Raw genomic sequence first — 20507 nt, 5'->3', positions numbered from 1 at the left:
AGTTAGATGTCTTATGCCAGGCTTTATGTAAGGGATAATCAACAACGCGCCGTGCGTTTCTAGGAAAATAATGCACGTTCGAAGTGGTAATAAGGACCCGACGCCGCAGGCGGAGGGGACTTTACACTTCGATAAGTGCATTATTTTCCTAGAAACGCACAACGCGGAATTGATTATCCCGCTTATACCACTGCTACTATCATTTTCGTTTATATTGCCGCTGTCTTAGATACAACATTGCTGTTTTTACCGTTACGTTCACATTGGCGAATTAATATTCAAGTGTAATAAGCCCAAAAGAAGGGAACTACTTCATAGCCGTGCGGTATATAGAAAAATAATGCACGTTCCATAGCGCATCACAATAGGAAATTTGACCAAGCAGTGGTATAAGTACAGAAATAAATCGTATGTGTCTCATTATATCCCTTCTTCATATTTTTTGATATCGGGAAGATGGATCTCGGACAGCCCTCTGCTGAACCCCACCTGATGGACCTGAGCATGGTGGAGACAAAATATATAAAAGAGGAGGACTATGGTGGTCATATGATTCCATGCGTAGATGAAGATGAACAAGACGAAGAAGAAAAGCCCTTTGCAGAGTTAAACTGTAAGACTGAAACGGACATCGCAGAATACAACATTACTTACAGCGAGCCACTACAGACAACAGCGGAGATTGAGGTGAAGATCGAAGACGAGGATGAGCATCTACAAGAGTCCAATTTTCTGCAAGAACGTAAGTAATTTCAGATACACATCTGTCATATTAATCATATCAAATATAAACTGTAATTACAGTGCATGAAAATGCACTGTACTGTTCTTCCTAGACTTATTATTATTCCGCTGATCAATTTTTCCGTACGCAATTTCCCTTCAACCGTTTAACTTCATTCAAACTTTGTAACGTAGGTCTTCTAATGGACCAGGTTGGTATTACTTTTCAACCTTGTAACTTTTATACTTTTTGAACTATTAAATAAAAACTATTAAAAATTCCCCATAGACTTAACATTGTGATTATGACATCATAATAGGGCAATTAGAATTGTATGCCAGGTGGCCAGCCCCACCTGCAGCAGCTCTCTCTCTCTCAGGCTTTAAGCATACAATCTCTCTGTGAAGACTACACATCCTGTTAAACTGTTTCCTCTATCCACAACTGTTTCAAAATAAGTCCTCACTGCAATAATACACTATTAAATCATTTAACCATTGAAACTACTCAACTATTTAACAGTTCAACCATTCCAACTATCAGTTATCAACTATGCCTCCAGTCGGCCCCAGTCGTGGCGCGACTGGCTGGGGCACCTGCACCGCACGCCGGCGACCCGGGTTCGATTCCCGCCCCGTGGTCCTTTCCGGATCCCACCCCAACTCTCTCTCCCACTCGCTTCCTGTCTCTCTACACTGTCCTGTCCCATTAAAGGCATAAAAGCCCAAAAAATATACTTAAAAAAAAAAAAAAAAACTATGCCTCCAGTCAACTATATGAAACCTCCACGTACCTATCAACCAACATAGCAACCATTCAAATTAAGTTGACAATATTCAGAATAAGGTGTTTACATGAGTTGTTAAAACAATACTCTGTGAATATTCCCGTTTACATGATACGCAGCATTCTCTGATTAATGAAAGTTCTAACGTTCCTTCCCTGAATGTTTCCATAGTAACTTTATCACTTGCCTACTAAGCTATGCTGCCACATGTCGCTACTATGCTGTCTAACGTGTGTTTCTTCCTCGCTTCAAAGTGTAGCCTACTTTCTTCATAATTCTCGACATCTTTTCTGAGGCTCCGCTTATAAATAACTTTGAAAAGTTTGCCGTAGGAAGGTCTTTTTCTTTTCTTTTACTGTCGCAACAGAAATACCATGGGCCATCAAACAGTTTGTTGTTATTTGCCATAATGCTCTGTTTAATTGTCGCGAAATACCGTGAATATTCCAATAGAACGTCATTATTCCGAATAAGGTGTTTACATGTCTAGAATGCACCTAAATAACCAGAATATGATCGGAATACTCCACCTATTTTATTCTGGTTATGCTTATTCCGAAAATGACCTTATTCCGGTTAAGGCAATCGGAAAATGATGTTTACATGGGAGTATCTTATTCTGAATATTGTCTTAACCAGGTTAATATCGGAATATTAATGTCCATGTAAACGCACTCACTGACGATGTCATATGATCACTTTCAAATGTTTTCAATTCAAGTCATTGTCTGCTCATAATGAATTGCTGGAAGTAGAATATCTTGTCTGTCATTCTAATTCTCTAAGTCTCTATGATAACTCTTCCAGGTGTATCAGAACACCTGGACTGTATCCAACAAGATATCTATGAACAGAATGATGAACTCAACCTACAGCTCAAAGGAAGTCTGTACCACTGTGCAGTCTGCAGGAAGTGTTTCACAGCCCTGAAAGTACTCAAGAAACACCAGAAAATGCACTCAGTTAAGGTGAAGAAAAAGAAGAACTCTGGCAAAAAACAGCATAAATGTCCTCATTGTGAAGAGATACTTAGGACAGCCAGAAATCTTAAATCCCACATGCTTAAACATGCTTACTCAAAGAATTACAAATGTGCCCAGTGTGGAAAAGACTTTGCAAGATCCAATGATCTTAAACGTCACATGCTGTCGCATGCTGGTGAGACGAAATGTGCCCAGTGTGGAAAAACATTTCTGCGCCCTTCAAAACTTAAAACCCACATGCTAACTCACACTGGCGAGAAGCCTCATGAATGTGCCCATTGCGGAAAAGGTTTCTCACAAGCGTCAGATCTTAAAATTCACGTGATGCAACACACTGGAGAGAAGCCTTGTAAATGTACACAGTGTGGGAAATCTTTTAAAACGTCGAACACTCTTAAAAAACACATGTCTACTACACACACTGGAGAGGGATTGCATATATGCGGCCAGTGTGGAAAAGCATTTTCACGTTTTACATATCTGAGAATCCACATGCTGACACATACATGTCCCCAATGTGGAAGCGTTTTTCCGACCACCACAGACCTCAACATTCACAAGCTAGTTCACGGCGGAGAGATGCTTCATAAATGTGCCCAGTGTGAAAAAGCATTTAGAACATCCCTAGATCTTAAACGGCACATGCTGACACATACATTTGCCCAGTGTGGAAACGTTTTTCCGACCACCACAGACCTCAAAATTCACATGCTTTTACACGGCGGAGAGATGCCTCATAAATGTGCCCAGTGTGAAAAAGCATTTAGAACATCCCTAGATCTTGAACGCCACATGCTCACACATACATGTGCCCAGTGTGGAAGCATTTTTCCGACGTCCATGGAACTCAAACTTCACATGCTCATACACAGGGGGGAGAATTTCCATGAATGCAGGCTGTGTGAAAAAAAAACACCCCCAACATCCACAGATCATAAACACACCCCGCTTCCATGTGATGTCGACGACAAGCCTTATAAATGTGAACTCTGTGGAAAGGCTTTTGCACGAGGTTCGTATATTAAAATACACATGCGAGTACATACCGGAGAGAAGCCTCATAAATGTGTCCACTGTGGGAAAGCTTTTGCTCAACGTGCAAATCTTAGTAGCCATGTGCTAATGATGCATACTGGTAAGTGGCCACAAATGACCTAAACAATTATTTGGGTGTTGTTGTAAATCAAGTGTTTGTTATTTCGTTGTGTCCATTTTATTTTTGACTGAAGCGCCAAAACATGAAATATGTATTGTATCAGCCTACAGTACGTTTGTTAGAAGCTCAATAAAGAGGACATAGAATGGATGAATTGAGTATTGCAATGTGTTCTCTGACGTTAAAATTATTTGTGTTCATTTAAAACCTTATAAACCGCTCACAAAAAGTAAGGAAACTTGACTTTGGCCCATTATATCTCCCCTTTAGTAATACCACCCTGTAAAGTGTTTCATATCATTTTTATCGTTGATTTGTCACCTTTACAATGAGGTATAGCTTGTAAGCATAGGGCAATCATGGGATGAGCAACACAAACAAACGTGTAAGTAGTGCCAACGAAAAATGTGCCAAAATGGCCTGTTATGCTATTGGAATTCACCTTTGTTACTTCAAGCATTGACGATTGCACTCTCCCACAGAAATGAGGAAAACAAAACATGTTAGGCATACATTTGTTCATTTTATACTCAGTGTCAGGGTCCTCAGTAGCGTGTAGAGGATCCATATGCAGCCACAACAGCTTGGCACCTTCTTCTCATGCTGGTCACCAACCTGGCTACATTCTGCTGTGGGGTGACATCTCCCTAACTCGAAAGACAGACCTTGTTATCATTGAAGGCAATCATCATGCAGTTAGATACCGGGATGAGATTCTGGAGCCAGTGGCAATTCCATATCTCCAGAATATGGGACCAATTGCCATCCTCCAGGATGACAACGCTCGCCCCCATAGAGCTGGGATCATCAGAGAGTACCTCCAGAATTTGGGAGTGGAGAGGATCTAATGGCCTGCCGTGAACACTTGTGGGATCAGCTTGGGCATGCTGTACGTGCCAGAGTCACCAACAAAACCAGGTTGGCTGACTTACAACAGATCCTTATCGAGGAATGGAATGCCATCCCACAGCAGAATGTAGCCAGGTTGGTGACCAGCATGAGAAGAAGGTGCCAAGCTGTTGTGGCTGCATATGGATTCTCTACACGCTACTGAGGACCCTGACACTGAGTATAAAATGAGCAAATGTATGCCTAACATGTTTTGTTTTCCTCATTTCTGTGGGAGAGTGCAATCGTCAATGCTTGAAGTAACAAAGGTGAATTCCAACAGCATATCAGGCCATTTTGGCACATTTTTCGTTGGCACTACTTACACATTTGTTTGTGTTGCTCATTCCATGATTGCCCTATGCTTACAAGCTATACCTCATTGTAAAGGTGACAAATCAACGATAAAAATGATATGAAACACTTTACTGGTTGGTATTACTAAAAGGGAGATATAATGGGCCAAAGTCAAGTTTCCTTACTTTTTGTGAGCAGTTTATTTAGGCTGGGTATTGAAATGGTCGTTTGACTAAATGGTGCCCTCTTTGGCAACCACAATTGAACTTCAATGGCTTTGCAATATCTGACATCACAAGCACGCTTTGTTCTAATAGGGGGGGAAAGTAATCTCATCGCCCCCTACTGGTTGCGTTCCTAGAGGCTAGCGGGAGTGGATGGGATTTTCTTTTAGAAAAAATATATCTCGGCCCACGATGGGAACTTAGTTAAATGCCTTCAATATGCTATGCGGCCACATGGCCTTCTTCCGGGCATTAAGCGTTATGCCCTGAAGGCACTATTACTTCAATTTATACATAATTGAATTATAGACTTAAACCAGTAAAAGGTTTATGCGCAGAATGCCAAACACATGAAGATGTACTAGATCATGTTTTATTTGGATGCAGCAGGTAGGCCTACAGTGAGATGAGGATATGATGGCAAGACATGGACGATATTGATGATAATGATGATATTTTGGGGCAACAAGGAGACTAGAACCTTATTTGCCTTCTGAAAGATACTGAGTATATGAGAAGAATTTCATATTTTTGTTTAGTTTGTTTGTTTTGTTATTTATAGATTTTTTTTTATTTTTTATTTTTAGTAATTCTGCATGTACAAAACACATGGCTCAAACGTATACATACGAAATCCATGTACAACATTACAGGCAGTGTTGGGAAGGTTACTTTAGAAATGTAATGTGTTACAGTTACAAGTTACCCTGTTTAAAATGTAATAGTAGTGTAACTATTTGAATTACTTTTTCTGAGTAACGTAACTAATTACTTTTGATTACTTTTTGATTACTTTTCCGATTTTTTAATGATATATATACTCCCCAAATCCATGCGAAGATTTCGGCCTTGGTCTACAGGCTGCCGAGCAGTTCTGTACAAGCGCACAAGGCAGCAAGGGCATTCAATACATGAATTAGCATCACATTTTTTGTGAGGATAATATAATGATAATCATAACACGTTTACAGGCAGGCATGTAGGCCTACGCTGATGGTGCTGTAGACGTGATAGAGCCTATCAGAAGGTCCCGTATCAAACTATGGCTGTGGAGGGAAACAGTTATTTTTACATAGAATATTCTTTGCAAGGTTTTGCTGACAATATTGAGATGTAATTCAAATTGTAATTTTGAAAAATTGCAAAAGTACCTGTAATTGAATGACAAATGTTTCTACAGTAACTGTAATATATTACTGTTACATTTATTTTGTAATTTAATTACGTAACTCAATTACATGTAATGCGTTACTCCCCAACACTGATTACAGGTGCAATAAACATTCAGAACAAATAGATTTGTTTTACATGTTGATTGCTAAAGGCATCACCCTACACGCTCCTGTGCAGTAGGTGGCGGTATGCAACAATTAAACGGTGCAATCTGCCAATAAAGTAAAGAAGAAGAAGACGTGAAGAAGAAGTTGAAGTTGAAGAAGATGGCGCCGACTTGGACCGACGCACTCGAAGAGCAGCTGATCAGCATGATCGAGGAGAGGCCGCCGCTTTACAACATATCGGAAAAGAGCTATTCGAATCGAGTAGTGAGGGCAGACTGCTGGCGCCAAATCACAGAGCAATTAAATGTATCAGGTAAGGTTTTCTCTTCTACCTAATTGTGGCTTAGCCTACATCCCACCTTCGTACAGTAGGACAAAGGACAAAATGCGTGGAAAAAGAAAGACCGCGGGCTTGCACATCCCTTTCCGACCAAGTAGTTATTATATTATAGGAACGTAGTTATAGAAACAGTCCACTTTACAGGACACACCAAGCCGACGACCGACCGTCGGCAGAAAAGCAGTCGGACTAGTCGGCTCCCGTACCCCCTACAGTCGGTCAAAAAAAGTGCCTCGGATCACATCAATGAAACGACGCTGACCATGCGTTCTGCGGGTGCCATAGAATTATTTCTATAACAGCAAGCTGCCATTAAAAGATTGTCTGGTAAGAATGGATGGCACTTCGGACTTATCTGCACTACTAAAATACTTTTGTATATTAAATCGCTAAATATAACTGTGCTAAATTTAATTTGTAGGCTATACACAATCTTATGCCGCTAAATTTGACTCGTATGTAGGCATAGGCTACTAAATGTAATTGTAGGCCTACACTAAATGTAACTCTATGTACACTAAATTTAACTCTATATGTAGCCTGCACTAAATATGTACATTAAATTGAACTCTTACTAAAATGTAACTCAAATACTAAGTTAAACTAATATAGCTACACAGAATTTAACTCTATGTACACTATTAATAGGTTCTCTATGTAGGCCTATTATAAATATAACTATGTACACTGAACTCTTTGTGTGCACTTTTCAGAGAAGGAGGTGAAGAAGAAGTGGGAGTCCTTGCGGACCCAGTTTGGCCGCTATCGCAAGCCCTCTCCTTCGGGAAGTTCTAGGACCAAGCGGACTGCCAGGCAGCGGTGGATACTGCGGAAGTTGCAGTTTCTGCAGCCACACACGAAAACGAAAGAAAGTGCATCTGACCTCACTCACACGGTATAGCTACCAACTGCCACTCTCCCATCGTTAAAATAGTCTTTTTTGGCATCTGAATGAAGCCCAAGTATTGATTGCACTTTATTCGTGTTAGTTATAGACTTCGCACATAGTCCGGTCCGAGAATTTACAATGTTGTTTTGCCTAACTGACAAAATAAGGACTGCTGCTGTTATGAATGTTTTGGTTCCATTCTACTGAAACCACTCTGGTGATTTTGTTGGAAATGCTTTGATTCCATGATGTTGATTACAGTAATTTCCCAAATATAAGCCGCAGGACAGTATTTTATGCAAGTTAAAAGAAACAAGACCATATTAACTGCCCCCTGTATTAACCTCACAGCTGAAGACATTTTCCAAAATCAATGTATAAGCCGCGGCTAATAGTTGGGAAATCACGGTTTTTATTTTTATTATTATTATTATTTACTTACTTTTATTTATTTATTTTAAGGAACCCCTGGCCTCTTCTGACGCCAGTTCCGGTGATGATGCCGCCGCTGATGCCTCGGTGATGGACAACAACACGGACAGGACGCCGCGCGACCCGGCGGGCTTCGAGTCTTTCAGCTCCGGCACGTCAGCCGAGAGCACGCGAAGGCCTCGCGCGAAACGCAGGAGGAAGTCTCCGAACGATCCGCTGACGACGACGACGGCAGACCTGATCCGCTCCATGGAGGCGGTGCTCGAGAGGATGTCTGCTGAGGCCAGACGGGACTTTATAGCGGTGACGTGCCAGAGCATAGAACACAAGTTCAGAATGGTGCCGCCGCACCTCCTGCCACGACTGGAGAACAGAGTTCAGAACCTCATTTTTAACTTTTTCGAGGAGCACAACCTGGGGAATCACCCGGACACACACGCAAATGGGTGTTAGTGGCTCTATTTGTGGGTTTTTCTTTTCTTTTTATTTTTTCGATTTGCATTTTGTACATGTAAAATATATAAATTATATTTTGTACATTTTACTTTTGATAAGAAGTAAAAAGCCTATCTCTGGAAAAGTGAATGTCCCCTGTATTTATCCACTGTCACATAGTACAAATGAATAATTGGAATTGTGTCCGTGGGTGAGCTAAACTGATGACTGACGACTTTTGTTTTTTGGTCGTAGTGTTATCCAATTGTGTCGAAGAATCAAGTCCAGAATCAGTCAGAGTGAACATTAGTCGTTGTGTTATTCAATTGCGTGCAGTGAGATTTTCATATGCATGCTTGGTGCCGCCCTTCGAGTTGGGCCATTTTCATTATTCGTGGCCAGACCCTTAATCTGAAAGATTCCAGGGTTTGGTTTACTTCCAGGCTACTGTTAAGCTCCATAGACCTATTCTTCAAAAAAAGATACTCTGAAGCCAAATCAGCAAATTTATCCAACAAAATATGTTTCAGTGTGTATGCAGTAATAATATACCAACTGTGAAAATGTCAGACCCTATGTTTGCCTTTAAAAAACCCCGCCCCCCAAAAACAAGCAAATTGCCATTTTGACCAGTTAGACACGAAGCGCCCAAACTGGTGATGTCACATACAACTGTAGTTCGTTATCACCACGTAATTGAAATACATTTCTTATATGGTTCCTTTAATGGCCATGATGTATTGCACATGTTAAACACCTTTGTTACATAACCTGAAGCCAACATCCATTGAATGCTTTTGTAGGCCAAAGTGAATTGAGACAAACCTATGGATTAATACTGTAGTATTCGTTAAACACACAAACCAACCAGAAAGCCAAGATTCAGTTTCCTGCAACCAAACTCCCCTCCACGCGGTGGCAGCAGTGCACAGTTGTATGGTTGGTTTGCCAACCACGAGGAATTCGTTTATTTATTTACTTGTGTCGTCAATGCATGGACATCGTTACGGGATCAACGACGACGGGGAGTGTCATCGATTTTTCCTCAATAATATTTTATTTTGTCATTTTGGATTAAGGCTGGCCAGACTCCAAAGAAACAGATCTCGGGGTGAGGAGCAGCGAGCTCACTTGAGGTAGGCTGTGACTACGCTACGTTGTGCGATAGCCTACTTACTTGGAGCACGTGAATAATATATCCATACAATAATACACACTGATAAATAATCGTCTTTCTTGGTCAAATATTCGGAGACCGAAGAAATAGGTGTGATAGCCGATTAGTCACTTATTGTATGTTGGCTAATTAACGTTCATGTTTTGTATGAAAATCTTGAAATAATGTCAGTCGAATAAAGTTTTCAGGCGGCACCGCCGTAGCACTAAATCGGCGGAGGATTAGAAAGTTGAAGAGCTGAATACATGGAATGTCGGACATAACACTCTTCCTGCATTTGTGTAGTGAAGCCTATTGTGTTGACACATTTGATGGCTTAGCTTAGGATATAGATGATTACTTTCTCTTTGGCAAACGCAACATTCATGAATTATATAATAATTCCAGTGGGCAAATGGTAGTGTCGTATGTATGGTGTTGTAACAAATATTTAACCTATGATGCGTTCTCTCTGCGAAAATAAAGTCGGTTGCGCTTAAATCGCTCTTTCCTGCATTCCTTGATGACACTTCTAGCTGTCAAAATTGACAAGGTTCAGCTGGACGTCACTGATCACAAAATTGATTTCTTCTGGACGTAGGCTATAGCCTGACAGTGAAAACAATGTTTTTTTGTTCTGTTTTGTTTCTCTATTGAATATAGGCTGAAGGCCTCCTGCTGTTCCATGTTTGGGAATGTTTGGCAGTTCCATGAATGAACACTGATTTCAGATTTCTACATGAAATGATTTTACATAAGGCAAAAGTTAAATGTAGCCCTACATTGGGTTAATAAGTTTCATGTTGGATATTTTTCTCACAATAATAGCCTACTCTACTCTTTGGATCCCGTAAGGGTAATTTCATTTCTGCCATTAATCAGTGAATTTCATACAGCACAGCACACAGTGAATACACAAGTGCTCAAAGCCACTTCAGCCATGGTCCATTGCTTGGGAATTGAAATGGTTACAAGTCCAAATACACACCACACACATTTTTATTATATTATATTTATTTATTTTCTTCGATTTTGGGGGTGTCCTCACTTTTGGGCATTTGTCCTCCCTTTTGGGTACAAGTGTCTGTCCAATCATTTGAAAACTCTATAGTAGAACTCTAGAACTCAAGAACTCTATAGTAATCACACTCTGATTAGTTCAGTGCATATTATTACATTATGGATATGGGCATCAAAATACCTCACTAAGACATGACTTTCTTTAGGGCTGCACAATTTGGGGAATAATTGTGTTTTTTTTTAATTATTATTATTTACTTTATTGTGCAAACAAGAAGTTACAAGGACAAAAAATATAACAAGACTACACATGTATGACAACACGGGGACACTGACATAACAAATAACATCAGACAGCTAGCGACACAGGACAGAAATGCATAGACTGGTTATGATGTAATGAGGAAGCAATTTCAACAGGAGGGCCATATGATCTTAGGCTGGCTGCGATTCTACCGACCGGCTTTGGTAGGCTAAAAGTTTAATTTACCACCTAGCCCCGCTCGTGGCAATTGCGTACGGAGTCATTTGAACGATGCACATTGATCACGCCTCTTTTGCAGTAGAATTAAAGAGGAACTATGCAGGATTGGCGATTTCATCTCTGGTTTCGGTTTCATTTTTCGTTTTCGCATGTTTTATGCTTGCATTTTCTCTGCAGAGCTTCCCCGACAGCTTTAGCGTGTATATTTATACATGTATAGGCTATATTTAAATATATAAATTGCAAGCGTGGTTCTTCGTCTCAGACTTCCAGATGTAAACAATGAGCGATCGTCTCCTGCAGAAAGTTGCATAGGGTCTCTTTAAAGCGCATCTTCCCCAGACTAATGTTCAATCTTAAAAGATTGAGTTTAGTATGGTGAAAACCAGACTAATATGATCTGGTAATTGTGATTTTTCTGACAGATATTGCAATTTCCGATATGATTTTTCACAGTAGTACATTTTACACAGTCACAGTAGGCTACTGTATATAACTGCACACAGCATCCTGCCATATTATCCTCCCTGTAGTCGTTACTCCCGGAAAAGCAGCACATGACCATACAAAACGCTGTGGCCTACTGGTTAGGGCTTCGGGCTTGTGACCGGAGGGTTGCCGGTTCGATCCCCGACCAGTCCACTACGGCTGAAGTGCCCTTGAGCAAGGCACCTAATCCCTCACTGCTCCCCAAGCGCCGCTGGTTGGGCAGGCAGCTCACTGCTCTGGGTTAATGTGTGATTTACCTCACTGTGTGTGTGCTGTCTTCACTAATTCGGTTAAATTGGGTTAAATGCAGAGAAACGAATTTCCCTCACGGGATCAAAAAAGTATATGTTCTATTCTTTCTATTCTATTCATAAGACATAGAATAGAAATATAAACATTCATGATCAATGGTAAAATATTGGAGTTTCAAAACAATGCTCTCCTTTTGTCTTGAGTTGTTGTGTGCATTAGCTTTTTTCATGTATTTTTTCCTGTTGGATTATATTTAAAATTCTTTTTTTTTAAAGTAATTGTGATGATGATTTTTACCATAATCGACCAGCCCTACCTTGCCCTGGGCAAGTGATGTCTATAAGCAGTGTTGCCAGATTGGGTTGAGGGATTTCCGCCCAATCACGTTCAAAAACCTGCCCTCTTCAGCAAAATAACGTCCCAACAACGTTAACTTGTTAACTTGCCTGCCTAAAGCTCATTTACCCCCACCCCACGAAGTTAAAAAAAAAAGCCCAATTGGGCGGGCACCCGCCCAATCTGGCAACACTGTCTATAAGCTATGTGCCAGTTGATCACGTCAGTCAATGTTGTTTAGTAGTATTTATTCTAGAGACAAGTGATGATTTTGAAAGGCATTCTGTTGTTTTTTTGTGTTGCTCTGACTGCAGGCTGTAGAAAACGTTGGATGGGGTCATCTCTGGTGCGTTGGGAAACATGGACCTCGGACTGCCATCTAGCTCTCGCCCTGAGGGCACTGATACGCAGCAGATCGACCTGCTGAGCGTGATGGCGAAAGAAGAAGACATAAAAGAGGAGCAATATGGTCATGTGATTGCGTGCCAAGAGGAAGACGAAAAGCCTTTTGGAGGTCTTGACTGTCAAACTGAAACAGACTTTGCAGAGTCCAACGCTACCTGTTGTGAAAAGCTACAGACACCAGCCAAGATAGAAGGGGATGAGCATGATTATCTGCTGGAAAGTAAGTCCTTTCAGAAACTCCTTTCAAAATCATTTCGTTTTGATCATGGACAAACTAGGATTTGCCAGAGTAGCCTACACAACATTAGGCTAGCTACTTAATGATACAGTATTGGCTGTCCTCTAGATCACATTATTCTGAACAGGCGGGCTGAGGCAAACGGGTATGGCATGGAATTTTGAGGAACTGTTTTGGGGTTTCATACAGGTACCAAAGACACTGTTTTGTGTTCTTTTCAGAGACAAGTCCCATGTGTTACTGTACACATCAACTCACAGTATTTGATAGACATGAAATCTCAAATAGTGATAAAAGTATTTGGTGTCTTGTAAAGCTTGGCTATTCATTTAGATGTACACTGTTATCAAATGGTTTGCCGTGTGCACAGGTCTTAGGACTAAGGGTAAGTCCACACTTTTGTGTATTTGTTTAAATCCAAAAAAAAAATATTTTTGCAGATCACCCACGCATCCACATTACTTCACATTCGTAAACACATCTTATCTGAATTCTAAAAACAGAAAGATTTGGACCCGCTGATGATCCTGTGTTCATTTTAAGCAGGAGCTGTTGCGTGGACGATTGAATTGTGGAACCATCTCAAACCGATGACGTCAAACACTGTCATTTAGTCATTTAGCGAAACGATTAAGGTACAGTGGGACGAGGACAAGTTAGTGCAGCTAAAGATAAATACTAGTTGCCTAGCATCAAGTGACTGCTCGTAAAGGTAGCAGTGAAGTGATAAGTGCTAGATCTAGCGTGTCAAGCTGTCGGTAGTGTTCGCAGGGGAGGAAAGAGCTGGGTCTTCAGGAGGCTCTTTTGTTTGTTTGTTTGTTTGTTTTTTTTCACAGTATATTTATAGTATATTTTTCACAGTATATTTATATATACTGGTTTTCTAAAGATACAAAGCTTAAAGATTAAAAATTAAACTCCATTGCAATTTTACAAGTCCAATTAAAACCTTATATTTAGTCTGGGTATTGAAATGGTCCATTTGACTAAATGGCGCTCTCTTTGGCAATCACAATTGAACTTCAATGGCGTTGCGATATTTGAAATCACAGTTTTTTTTCTTTCTTAAATTAATGGCGGAATGTTCAGGCATTGACATGACTGCCCCCTAGTGAGCAAGCCCACTCTTGCAGCTCCTTCTCGGAGATGCACATTTCTAGTTGTGAATACGCTCATTAACGTTTGAACAATCTTGAGAGTTATTGTGACTATGGTAACGTTTGATTTAGCGGTATCAGACTGTGTTTTTTGTACGTGTTGCAACTGAACAAGTTTGGGAATAATTGTGAATACACTCAATAACGTTTGAACAATGTTGAGAGTTGATCGTTTTACTTAAAGAGAAACTATGCAGGATTGGTGATTTCATCTCCGGTTTCGGTTTCGCTTTTCGTTTTCGCTCGTTTTATGCTTGCATATTTCTCTTCAGAGCTTCCCCTACAGCTTTAGCGTGTATATTTATACATATATAGGCTAAATATATATTTATAAATTTCAAGCGCGGTTCTTCTTGTTCCTTTCGCGTCTCAGATTTCCAGATGTAAACAAGGAGCTATCGCCTCCTGCAGAAACTGCAAGGTTGCAATATAGGCCAGTCAATCTAGCTCAAAAAAGGGCCAAAACGTAAACTAATTGCAATAGTAATGGTTCATACGTTTTATTGATCCTTAAACCCTCCTGCATCACATATTAAAAATCTACCCATTTATATTTAGTGGAACATACTTTTATTCAAGGTCAAAGGTAGCAATTTCCAATGCATTTTGCCATTGGGATTTACTACAGGTCAATTGGGTAAAATTTTAAACTATAGATATCAAATTGAAACTTTCACAGTTGTTTACTCACATTAAGGCAAAGATTTTTTGTATTGCAAGTTTTCTGAAATGTGATGTTTAGATATGCAAATGAGACCAGTTTTACTTAAATATGCAATAATTTGCATATATTTCTAGAAAACAAAATCTGAACAATAGGTACAGTCAACTTCAAAATGATTGCTGCATTTTGCTTCTATATTGGATACCAAAAGCCTATGCAAAGGGAATATTAGATATTACTTCATATCACCTCAGAAATGAGGAAATCAAGTCAAGTCAAAATCAATGCGTTTCAATGGAAGTACATTATAGAACAAATGATTGTCAATGATATGGTATGATGGAAGTATCTCAAGTCACATGCCAAGTCACATAAGGAAGATATTGACCTTTAGACAACATATCAAGTGAGTTGGCATGCACTGAGATACTTCCATCATAATCATCCAGTGCGCCCTATAGTGCAGAAAATACGGTATATGTTTTCCTTCTTGCACAGTAGTGCAAAAGTTGTTGTCCATTACCGAGGCATAAGCGGCGTCATCAGCACCGGAACTGGCGTCAGAAGAGGCCAGGGGTCCCTTGAAATAAATAAATAAATACAGTAATTTCCCGACTATTAGCCGCGGCTTATACATTGATTTTGCAAAATTTCTTCAGCTATGAGGTTTTTACAGGGGGGCATATGGTGTTAATATGGTTTTGTTTCTTTTAACCTGTTTCTTTTAACACTGTGCTGCGGCTTATACACTAACCGGCTTGAATATGCAGGAAATTACTGTTTATGTTTTCCTTCTTGCACAGTAGTGTAAAAAGCATTTTGCAACTAAAAGTGGCTTTACAAGATTTGAAGATTTTTGCAGATGATTAAATTGGCCTAGGCCGATGTCGATGTCTCACTCATGTCTGAATATGGCTTCTTTTTTGCATGATAGTTTAAACAGCTTTTATTGCAACTAAATGTGCCTTCGGTTTTCAGGTCATATTCTGTGCCATACTTGTGCCTTCGGTTTTAGTCATGTTCTGTTTTTTTTTTATTATTTGCATTTTACTTGATCAATGGGGTTTTAGAACATCTGTGATTCTAACTTCCATGGTAACTCTTCCAGGTACACCAGAAGACCAAACTTTAACACAACCGGAGATCCATGGACGGAATGAGGAACTCGACCTGCAACATAAAGGAAGTCTTTACAACTGCACAGTCTGCAGGAAGAGTCTAGCCACAATGAGTGAACTTGAGACACATCAGCAAACACACACTGTTGACTTGAATCTAAAGAAGAACACTGTCAAAAGGCCTCATGAATGTCCAGAATTTGACAAAACATTTACATCTCAAACACGTCTTGAGATACATATGAGAATGGACGCCGTAGAGAAGCCTCATATCTGTGCCCAGTGTGGAAAAGGTTTTTCATACCTTTCAAATCTTAAAAGCCACATGCTAATACACACTGGGGCAAAGCCTCATCAATGTACCCAGTGCGGAAAATTCTTTTCAAAAATGTCTTGTCTTAAAATCCACAATCTAATTCATACGGGAGAGAAGCCCCATATCTGTGCCCAGTGCAGAAAATGTTTTTCACAAATTTCCCATCTTAGAACCCACATGTTAATACACACTGGAGAGAAGCCTCATAAATGTGTCCAGTGTGGAAAAGCATTTATAAAGTCATCAGATCTTAAACGCCATATGCTAACACACAATAGAAAGAAGCAAAAGCAGGATGCAAACAACATTCATAAATGTGCTCAGTGTGGAGAAGCTTTTAGACAAATGCTCAGTCTTGAACAGCACATGCTTACACATACTATAAAGAAGACCTATAAGTGCACTCAGTGCGCAAAGGATTTTTCACAAATTTCCGATCTTGATTTCCACATAATGACACACAGTGGAGAGAAGCGATGCTACACGTGTGTCCAGTGCGGAAAAGCCTTTGCACACGTTTCAACTCTTAAAATCCACATGCGTTTACACACTGGAGAGAAACTTCATCGGTGTACGCAGTGTGAAAAGCCATTTACAACACATCGCGGTCTTCAATCCCACATGCTAACTCACACCGGAGAGAAGCCTCATAAGTCGTGGGCTTAGAATTATAAGGTTCTATCTCCGTTTAGGGTAGTTCTGAGATATTGAGCATCAAAGTTTTACATAGCTAGCAAAACTGTACTGTAGTACTTTTTTATTTTGCTAATAATTAACTTTTTTTTTTTTTTTTTACAAAAATAACACCACACAGGCATTAATAAGCACCTAATGGATCAGATGATGTCAAAAACTCAATTTCGACCAAAATGGAGATAGAACCTTATAATTCTCAGCTCACGAAGTGTGTCCAGTGTGGCAAAAGTTTTTCACACAGGTCAAGTCTAAAAGGCCACATGCGAACACACACTGGGGAGAGGCGTCATAAATGTACCGAGTGTGGGAAAGCTTTTCAAACGTATTCCGATCTTAAAACCCACATGCTAACGCACACTGGAGAGAAGCCTCATCAATGTGACCAGTGTGGAAATTGTTTTGCCCTTTTAACCAGTCTTAAAAGCCACATGTTTAGACACACTGGAGAGAAGCCTCATAACTGTGTCCAGTGCGGAAAATGTTTTTCACACCTTTCGAATCTTAAAGTCCACATGCTAATACACACTGGAGAGAAGCCTCATAAATGTGTCCAGTGTGGAAAAGCATTTATAAAGTTTTCAGATCTTAGACGGCACATGTATACACACACTACAGAAAGGCATAAGGAGGATACTAACAACGGCACTCATAACTGTGTCCAGTGCGGAAAAAGTTTTTTTTCAAATTCGTGTCTTAAAAGACACATGGCAATGCACACTGGAGACAAGCCTCATCGGTGTGACCAGTGTGGAAAAGCTTTTCCTCTATTATCGACACTTAAGAACCACATGCTAATTCACACTGGAGAGAAGTCCCATGTCTGTGTCGAGTGTGGAAAATGTTTTTCAATAATTTCAAATCTTAAAAGCCACATGCTAACACACATTGCTAAGAACCTGCATAAATGTTCCGACTGTGGAATTTATTTTTCACACGTTGAACATCTCAGAGCTCATGTGCAAGTGCACACTGCAGAGAAACATCACCAATCTGCATCTGAAGATGTACAAAGCCATATGCTAACACACACTGCAGAGAAACATCACCAATCTGCATCTGAAGATGGTATAGACTATGAGCTAACTCACACTGGAGAGAAACATCACCAATCTGCATCTGAAGATGGTATAGACTATGAGCTAACTCACACTGGAGAGAGGCCTCATGAATCTGTCCAGTGTGGAAATGCTCTTACACAAGTCTCCAGTCTTAAAAAGCACAAACTAGGACACACTGGAGAGAAGTCTCATAAATGTGCCCAGTGTGGAAAAGCATTTAAAAGGTCCAACGATCTTAAACGCCACATGAAAATACACCCTGGAGAGAAGCCCCATAAATGTGCCCAGTGTGGAAAAGGTTTTGCACAAATGATACAGTTGAAATGCCACATGCAAATACACACTGCAAAGAAGCCCCATAAATGTGCCCAGTGTGGAAAAGGTTTTACAGAAATGATGCAGTTGAAAACTCATATGCTAAGACACACTGGCGAGAAGCCTCATCAATGTACTTGGTGTGGAAAAGCTTTTACGCAATCTTCCACTCTTAAACGCCACATTCGTATACACACTGGAGAGAAGCCTAATAAATGTGCCCAGTGTGGAAAAGGTTTTCTACATATTACACAGTTGAAACGCCACATGCTAACACACACTGGAGAGAAGTCTCATCAATGCACTCAGTGTGGAAAATGTTTTCCATATTTGTCTATTCTTAACTGCCATATGCATGTACACACTGGAGAAAAGCCTCATAAATGTGCCCAGTGTGGAAAAGGATTTTCACGAATGTCAACTCTTAAACACCACATGCGAACTCACACTGGAGAGAAGCCTCATCAATGTGTCAAGTGTGGGAAAGCTTTTACACAAGTTTCAAATCTTAAAATACATATGATGAGGCACACTGGTGAGAAGCCCTTTAACTGTGGAAAATCATTTTATAACATTGCAAAACTCAATGGTCATATGCAAACACACTCTGGAAAGAAGCCTCCAGAATGTTCCAAATCCATTGTGACATCACATACTGGAAAGAACCCTCATGAATGTTCCGAATCCAATGTGACATCACATACTGGAGAGAACCCTCATGAATGTTCCAAATCCATTGTGACATCACATACGGGAGAGAACCCTCATGAGTGTTCCAAATCCAATATGACATAAAACTGGAGTGAAACCTAATGAAGAGGACAGGACCGTAGAAAGGCCTTCATGAGTTTCAAATCTTCGACACCAATCTTTGCTTTGGTTTATGTAAAGCACATTCAATGACCCTGGTATAAAATAAACTTGACTTGACCACATGACTGTTTGCAGTCTCTGTTACATGCACAGTTAATTCAAGCAACAGTTATTGTTCAGCTATTGGACTGCAATAGGATACAAGGATTCAAGGAGGTTTATTTGTCACATGCATATTATTACTAAAGCAAAGAATGCAGTGAAATTGTCACTGTCCTTGTCTGGGTTTATGTAGGAGGGGTAATGCTTATTGACCAAAGCACGAATGTCTTAACCCATTAAGTCAAAACCCATTTTAAAACAATCTTTTTCAGTTTTATTCACAAATTTAGCTGTACAACATCAAAATAATGATTAAAAAAAAGTCAACAGTTCTGAAAATTAATTAAAAAAAAAAAAAAAATAGAATAACAGGTTTGGAAAAGTCATCATACCCTTGACTTAATACTTTGTAGCTTCCTTTTGCTTTCATTACAGCCCTCAATCTGTTTGGATATGTCTCTATTATAGCTTTGCACACCTAGATTGGGGAATATTTGCATGCAGAATTGTTCAAATTCAGTCAAATTCTGTAGGGAATGGCGATGGACTGCTCTCTTCAAGTCAATCCACAGATTTTCTATAGGATTTAAGTCAGGGCTCTGACTTTGCCACTCAAGGATATTCACCATCCTATCCTTAAGTCACTACTTTGTTTTTTTGGCAGTATGTTTAGGATCATTGCCGTGTTGAAAGGCGAATGGCCTGCCCATCTTCAGCTGTCTAGCAGAGGGACGCAACCTGTTCTCCTCAATCATTTGGGTGTACTTGGCAGCATGCATTTTCCCTCCTATCCTGACCAATTGCCCAGTCCCCACTGAAGAGAAACATCCCCACAACATAATGTTGCCCCCACCATGCTTCACACAATTTCTTTGTCCTTGCAAGAGTTTATCAAGTTTATCATGTTTCTCAAGATACCGGATCTCCTTATTTGGGCAAAGATGGTAACTTTTTGTAGGCGAACTTCGCTCTTTGGCTTTGTTCACATTGGCAGTCGAAATCCGATGTCTTGCATATTCAATCAGAATCTGATCTTTCTGACTGACTGCACTCGTTGTGCTTTTTAGCTGCATGTTCATCACGTCCCGGAGCTGCGTGAGCCTCCATATGTCAACAATGAATGAAAATTAGGTTAGGCTATTATAAATTCACGCGAGTAGGCTATGCTACACACATTTCCCCCCTAAACATACAAGCAATGAGCAGCCTTGAATGATTCATTTTAATGTATCAGACAATAACTATAGGCTACTCGAGACTGCTATAATTTTCGGCACAATTAGGGCAGGATTCGGGATTCGGGACAACTGCTTGTATTTCGTGACTGTGCCGATTTTTTCGGGACATCTGGTCACACTACCTGAGTAAACAGCTGGTTAATCTGAAACACAAAGCCCCAGAATGCTTAAAAGCCATTCAAACACTGAATAGAGCTTGGAAATATTAATAAAAT

The 20507-nt window shown here is 40.1% G+C and overlaps 1 protein-coding gene and 1 pseudogene across 2 annotated transcripts; one reads left to right on the top strand and one right to left on the bottom strand.

Moving 5' to 3' along the window:
- Nucleotides 1-20507, bottom strand: part of LOC134076331 (zinc finger protein 850-like) — a 769162-nt pseudogene that overhangs the window by 635819 nt on the left and 112836 nt on the right.
- On the top strand, nucleotides 6475-8580 carry LOC134096289 (uncharacterized). 2 transcript variants are annotated; one of them, XM_062550079.1, is made up of 3 exons: nucleotides 6475-6652; nucleotides 7393-7574; nucleotides 8031-8580. In XM_062550079.1, exons 1-3 carry the CDS (start codon nucleotides 6499-6501, stop codon nucleotides 8451-8453), a joined length of 759 nt encoding a protein of 252 aa, XP_062406063.1. In that variant the 5' UTR covers nucleotides 6475-6498; the 3' UTR covers nucleotides 8454-8580. The 2 variants fall into 2 exon arrangements, with proteins under 2 accessions (XP_062406063.1, XP_062406064.1); XM_062550080.1 differs by having other exon boundaries at nucleotides 6523-6652; nucleotides 7398-7574.

This window comes from Sardina pilchardus, chromosome 1 (assembly GCF_963854185.1).
Source record: "Sardina pilchardus chromosome 1, fSarPil1.1, whole genome shotgun sequence".
Taxonomy (NCBI): domain Eukaryota; kingdom Metazoa; phylum Chordata; class Actinopteri; order Clupeiformes; family Clupeidae; genus Sardina; species Sardina pilchardus.
Note: the sequence above shows the minus strand (reverse complement) of the source record. Positions and strands in the feature narration are given on the sequence as shown.